This window comes from Convolutriloba macropyga, chromosome 7 (genome assembly GCF_964194025.1).
Source record: "Convolutriloba macropyga chromosome 7, txConMacr16.3, whole genome shotgun sequence".
NCBI classification, from domain to species: domain Eukaryota; kingdom Metazoa; phylum Xenacoelomorpha; order Acoela; family Convolutidae; genus Convolutriloba; species Convolutriloba macropyga.
Window position 1 is genome coordinate 17,970,023 of NC_134474.1, and position 7,500 is coordinate 17,977,522.

The window sequence follows — 7,500 nt, forward strand, 5'->3', positions numbered from 1 at the left end:
ATATGTGCTGAAGCAAATTGAAGGTTAAAAAATAAGGTGTTGTTCTCGGCATACAAAGTTTTTTCTGACAAATTGTCAACAAACAGAAACATTAGATTTTTCTTTAACTCTTTAATGACCCATAAAATTGTTTCAAAAATCTTTATATGCATAATTATCTGCGTCTGCATTTTAGCTTCAAATATATATTTTTTTCAAATTTGAAAACTGATATAACTTTTTATTTGAATTTATACTTTTCAATTTGAATCTTTTTTGAATTCTCAAAAGTTTAGTTTACACAAAGTCTTTACTTCATATTTTTTTAACTTTGTTAAGGTCCCAAAAGTTTGGTTAGGAAAAAACGTCTCATTGAATAGCTGGTTCTTTTTTGTCATAGTATATGCTATACAGCAAAAACTCAATAGTAAAATGTAAGAAATGCAAAACTCAATAGTTTCTCTCTTTTTTGTTAGGTACAGAAAGTTTCTTTTTGTTGTAGTAACTGTTTTCAAACATTACAGCTCCCTCTTGTTTAATTGGCAAGGTGACTAAATAAAACTAGAAATTACTTTCAACGCATCAATGATTATCTTCGAAATTACATAGCCAGATTTTGACTTCCACAAAGTTGCAGCGTTTTCAATCTCGCAAGAGAAAGTATGAGTTTTAAGAAAAGTTGCGCGAGGACGCATAACTAATTTAGAAATTCCGTTCCGACTGTATCAATCTAACTGCTGTGCGGTACTCGACAAAAGCCAGATGTTCGCGGTGACTCCAAGCAGATTCACGTAACTTATACATAGAAGTGTTTTGCAAAAATGATTTCAATATGTTAGCAGCACAATTACAAGAACTAATTTAGTCATGTATAAATTGAAAATTTCGAACATTCCTATTTATTTATAAAATTTTTTGTATGATAATTCTATATCAGATTTTGCGGTATCTGCTGATTAATTGGATTAAGCGAGGACAAACTCATGTGAAACCGTTGAAAAAACGAGTAACAAAAATAGCTGTCTATTTTGAACGAAAAAAACTGTCCAATGTCTCCACTATCGAGTAGCAGGATGACCAGCCAACCCAACGGACATAAGTATCATGTAATTTTGTATCTTTGACTGGTTCCTATGCATTTTGTGGTCGTGGTATTTTTCGGAAATCTTCTCAAAATTGATATGGCGTAAGAACCTATGCACAAGCTTGAGCAAATAGATATGTACTCGGTGAAATAAGTTGCGACGAAAGCTTCGGATCTGGTGGCTTGCAATGTTATTGGCGCTGTGGGCCTTAAAAGAATATAAACTCAACAAGTAGTGATAGTTATTGATCTGAAAAGAGGAGACAATTTTTCGAAATTTTTAAACCTTCTTGACATAGGCCCAGTTATTGCTCGCATCTTTGAATGCTATCCTGCGGTAGTCCTCTACCAAGTTCAGACCTTCAATCAGTTGTACCATTTGACCTTCGGCAGAGACGTCAAATTGCGCCACTTGGCAAGCTGCTGAAAAAAAGACTAAACTCACATAAGGCAGTCAAATGATTAAGCAGAGATCGGTTCGATTCAATGTTTTTTACTGGATCGAATTTTAGGAAAACCATCATTTGATATTAAATTATTACAATGAGGCTCGTTAATGTGCGTTTGCATTTTTGACTTAATAGTTAACCAAACGAAGAGATAACAAAAATACATGTTTGAGTTTTAAAAAATCGGTTCACGCCCAAACTCCTAATTGAATTACATAATGGCATGCCTCATTACAGAGCTGACGAGATCTGCCATTAAAAAGACTAGAAAAAGACGAGAAAAAACAAACGACAAAATAGGTAAAAAAAAATTCACGGCAGAAAATCAATATCTAAATTTAAAAGCACCTACCTAGTAACAACGTCAAAACGCAATCAGATGAAAATTTAACTACACAAATTTAGTTTTTCCTAACTATACAGCAGATGGATGTTATCTTTAATGAGACTAGGTAACATGTCGACAAAGAGAAAAAAGTGAGATTCAAATAAAAAATCAATCAACATATTTTAAAACAAGTAATTTCAAAAGTCTAAAAATTCTTTAGCTTATAACAAAATAATTCACGATAAATTTACTAAAAATTTATTATGAAACAAATGAGACCTGTCTTCGGTTAGACTGAGCCATAAGATTGGACTAAACACGTAGAAAATCCCAAAAAATTTCGAACAATTTGCAAAAACACAAACTATTGAAGCCAATAAAATCATTAGCCAATATTTGAATAATATGTAGTTTTAGTTCAATTTTTATTTAGATTAATTCAGCTAAAATTATATTGAGGAAACAAATAACTTCATTTGAGCCACATCTGAAAATCATTGGGATCTGTTATTACCTGAATGTGCTAAAAAAGAGAAAAAGAAACACGAATACACCACCCACAAATCTTTTATGAAAACGCATATTGTCCACCAAACAAAACATCAGCTTCCACATAATATCAGTGAACATGTTATTTTTGAAATTCAAGGAATTGGAGGGGAACTCTCGATGACAAGAATAAGTTACAAGTTGACAAAAAGAACAACAAAAACTGAGAGGTTTGAAAAGTCATTGAAAATGTAAAACACAATAAATTTTAAAGCTATTCGCTATAGACTGATTGCTTCGGGTAAAAGTCGTTCATTTAATTGTCAATTACAAGTTTATGAGACCGGTCAGCACTTTACGGCTACCTAAAGAAAAAAGGCAAAATCAGCAAATTCAAATTAAAAAAAAGTAAGCGAAAAAAGTTTCCAAGGCATTTGTGAATAAACTTTTTAATAAAGACTTTTCTATTTTCAAATATTTTTTTAACAGCAATGGGATTGTTTTCTGTTACAAAATGACTTGAAAAACAACAATTATAAACAAATATATTAAAACCACGAAGTTTTTGAGAAAACCCCTAGTATCAAAGCCATTAAATTCAATAGCTTTCAAAAAAATCTAATAAGCACGCTAAGATCTGCCTCAATCGGAAAAAGTGATATCTTTTAACCATAGGTCATCGATAACTCATCACATTAAGTTGTATGGCAATGAAAAATACATTAAAATCACGAAATTTTTGAGGAAAAACCGTCGTATCAACGTCATAAAATTCAATAGCTTTCAACGGAAGCCTTTAAATACGCAATCTTATGCCGACAAGGATGTCGATTTAACGATTAAAATGTCTGTCTTTCAAAAGTCATCATTAGGACATTACAACATGTCATTGACTATGAAAACAACATCAAATACCGGCAAAATCCAAAAATTCTGTATAAAGTGCGAGAAGAAAATGTAGAAACCATTTCAACCATAAGTTTTTCTACGATCCATTGAAAATTTTTTTAGGCCACAGGTAACTATCAATATTAAGTTAATGTAATACGATTTCGAAAGGAACCAAAATTACGAAAAATATATACAAAAAAAATATAAAAACTCATGCATCGAAGTCAAAAAACAAATAGTTAGAAGATAAAGCCGCTAATTAGATAAATTTTTGTTGAAGTGGAAAAAAGGGGTTCTGTCATGAGTGAAACTTACTTAAAGTTCAAGAAAACAATTTTAAGATTGATTAATGTTGAAAATGTATTTTTTAAAAACATTTTCTTAAAGAGTTAACAGTCATTAATTTCAATAGCTTTCAACAGAAATCAATAAATATGCTCACTTATGCCACGATGTTAGTACAAGGATGTTTTTCATGCATAAGTAATCAATAAGATATCACAATAAGTCTTATGACTATGAAAACAACAACAAATAGAGGCCAAAATCAGAAATTCAGTAGGAAAGTGCGATAAGGAAGTGTTGAAGCTATTTAAGCCATAAATTTTTTCTCTGAAAACTTTATCTAAGATGCATCAAACTTCTTTGTTGAAACAATGGATAACGTGATAAGACTTCAAAAGGAACCAATAAAACGAAATTTTCAAAAATTAGAAAAAAATTTGAAATCTTGTGTCATCAAAAAGAACTCTTTGAGCTGTCCCCACAAAGCACGAGATAGTTTCACTTAGAACCTATTGCCTTTCCTATTGCCTTTCCAGTCAACATTTTTATGACATAGAATTCCAAAACTTTTGTAAAACCTCAAAAAGAAAATCAAAATTTCATTAAAAATTACGAAAACTGAGATACGAATCCAAAAAAAATGAGCGATTCCTAGGAAACGAATTTTTGTTCATTGGGCTTCACCTGAAAGTAAATGAGTTTTGTCATTAATGGAACCTCGACATGAAAAGTTCTTATTCTCTAGATGACTGGAAAAAACGTGGAAATATGCAAAATTTTCCAAAAAAGAGCTCTCACTAGATGGGTTCACTTAATGCTCATTACGAAACCTATTGCTCTTTTAGTCAATGAGTTTAAGCCATGAGGTTCCAAAATTTAGTAGAACCAAAAACAGAAAATCAAAATTATGAAAACTGAGACACGAATCCAAAAGAAATTGAGCGATTGCTTGGAATCTAAATTTTGGTTCATTGGGCTTCATTTGATTGTAAATGAGGTTTGTCATTAATGGAAGCTCGATATGAAACGTGACTAGTCTCTAGGTAATTTGAAAAAACAAAAAAGTGCAAAATTTTCCAAAAATAGAGCTCTCACTAGATGGGTTCACTTAATGCTCATTACGAAACCTATTGCTCTTTTAGTCAATGAGTTTAAGCCATGAGGTTCCAAAATTTAGTAGAACCAAAAACAGAAAATCAAAATTATGAAAACTGAGACACGAATCCAAAAGAAATTGAGCGATTTCTTGGAATCTAAATTTTGGTTCATTGGGCTTCATTTGATTGTAAATGAGGTTTGTCATTAATGGAAGCTCGATATGAAACGTGACTAGTCTCTAGGTAATTTGAAAAAACAAAAAAGTGCAAAATTTTCCAAAAATAGAGCTCTCGCTAAATTGGTTCACTTAATGCTCATTACGAAACTTATTGCTCTTTTTGTTAATGAGTTTAAGCCATAAGATTCAAAAACACAGTAGAAACAAAAAAAGAAAATCAAAATTATGAAAACTGAGATACGAATCCAAAAAATGAGCGACTCCTTGGAAACTAAATTTTTGTTCATTGGGCTTCATTTGATTGTAAATGAGGTTTGTCATTAATGGAAGCTCGATATGAAAAGTGACTAGTCTCTAGGTAATTTGAAAAAACAAAAAAGTGCGAAATTTTCCAAAAATAGAGCTCTCGCTAGATATGTTCACTTAATGCTCATTACGAAACCTATTGCTTTTAGTCAATGAGTTTAAGCCATAAGATTCGAAAACATAGTAGAAACCAAAAAAAGAAAATCAAAATTATGAAAACTGAGATACGAATCCAAAAAAATCAGCGACTCCTCGGAAATTAAATTTTTGTTCATTGGGCTTCATTTGATTGTAAATGAGGTTTGTCATTAATGGAAGCTCGATATGAAAAGTGACTAGTCTCTAGGTAATTTGAAAAAACAAAAAAGTGCAAAATTTTCCAAAAAAACAGCCCTCACTAGATAGGCTCACTTAATGCTCATTACGAAACCTATTGCTCTTTAAGTCAATGAATTTAAGCCATAAGATTCCAAAACTTAGTAGAACCACAAAAAAAATCAAATTTATGAAAACTGAGATACGAATCCAAAAAAAATTGAGCTATTCCTTGGAATCTAAATTTTTGTTCCTTGGGCTTCATTTGATTGTAAATGAGGTTTGTCATTAATGGAAGCTCGATATGAAATGTGACTAGTCTCTAGGCAATTTGCAAAAACAAAAAAGTGCGAAATTTTCCAAAATTAGAGCTCTCGCTAGATAGGTTCACTTAATGCTCATTACGAAACCTTTTGCTCTTTTAGTCAATGAGTTTAAGCCATAAGATTCGAAAACATAGTAGAAACAAAAAAAGAAAATCAAAATTATGAAAACTGACATACGAATCCAAAAAAATGAGCGACTCCTTGGAAACTAAATTTTTGTTCATTGGGCTTCATTTGATTGTAAATGAGGTTTGTCATTAATGGAAGCTCGATATGAAAAGTGACTAGTCTCTAGGTAATTTGAAAAAACAAAAAAGTGCAAAATTTTCCAAAAAAACAGCCATCACTAGATAGGCTCACTTAATGCTCATTACGAAACCTATTGCTCTTTAAGTCAATGAATTTAAGCCATAAGATTCCAAAACTTAGTAGAACCACAAAAAAATCAAATTTATGAAAACTGAGATACGAATCCAAAAAAAATTGAGCTATTCCTTGGAATCTAAATTTTTGTTCCTTGGGCTTCATTTGATTGTAAATGAGGTTTGTCATTAATGGAAGCTCGATATGAAATGTGACTAGTCTCTAGGCAATTTGCAAAAACAAAAAAGTGCGAAATTGTCAAAAATTAGAGCTCTCGCTAGATAGGTTCACTTAATGCTCATTACGAAACCTATTGCTCTTTTAGTCAATGAGTTTAAGCCATAAGATTCAAAAACATAGTAAAAACAAAAAAAGAAAATCAAAGTTATGAAAACTGAGATACGAATCCAAAAAAATGAGCGACTCCTTGGAAACTAAATTTTTGTTCATTGGGCTTCATTTGATTGTAAATGAGGTTTGTCATTGATGGAAGCTCGATATGAAAAGTGACTAGTCTCTAGGTAGTTTGAAAAAACAAAAAAGTGCAAAATTTTCCAAAAAAACAGCCCTCACTAGATAGGCTCACTTAATGCTCATAACGAAACCTAATGCTCTTTAAGTCAATGAGTTTAAGCCATAAGATTCCAAAACTTAGTAGAACCACAAAAAAAAATCAAATTTATGAAAACTGAGATACGAATCCAAAAAAATGAGCGACTCCTTGGAAACTAAATTTTTGTTCAATGGGCTTCATTTGATTGTAAATGAGGTTTGTCATTAATGGAAGCTCGATATGAAAAGTTATTATTCTCTAGATGACTGGAAAAAACAAGGAAATATGCAAAATTTTCCAAAAAAGAGCTCTCAATAGATGGGTTCACTTAATGCTCATTACGAAACCTATTGCTCTTTTAGTCAATGAGTTTAAGCCATAAGGTTCCAAAATTTAGTAGAACCAAAAACAGAAAATCAAAATTATGAAAACTGAGACACGAATCCAAAAGAAATTGAGCGATTTCTTGGAATCTAAATTTTGGTTCATTGGGCTTCATTTGATTGTAAATGAGGTTTGTCATTAATGGAAGCTCGATATGAAATGTGACTAGTCTCTAGGTAATTTGGAAAAACAAAAAACTGCAAAATTTTCCAAAAAAACAGCTCTCAAATAGAATTCGATTTTTTTTTTATTTTTAACTTCCCTATGAGACCAGAACTAGTCTTTTTATCGCCTTTAGTCTATTAGGAACCCACATTTGATTTATTTTGTGTCGTGAAATTTAATTTTGATTTAAAATTTTCATAGAAAAAGAGTTTAATTCGAACAAAAATTACGGCAAAAGTGAACAAAAATGAACCGAATATCTGTTGTTCACATGAAACTTTAAACCTCGATTACTCGAAAAAAACGG

General features: G+C 31.3%; 1 protein-coding gene across 1 annotated transcript in view; it reads right to left on the reverse strand.

The window, feature by feature from the left end:
• Window positions 1-7,500, reverse strand: part of LOC142342963 (uncharacterized) — a 102,998-nt gene that overhangs the window by 24,479 nt on the left and 71,019 nt on the right. Inside the window, exon 14 of the mRNA XM_075394643.1 lies at window positions 1,350-1,486. Coding sequence (XP_075250758.1) covers window positions 1,350-1,486 — 137 coding nt within the window. The remainder of the gene's footprint in view (window positions 1-1,349; window positions 1,487-7,500) is intronic.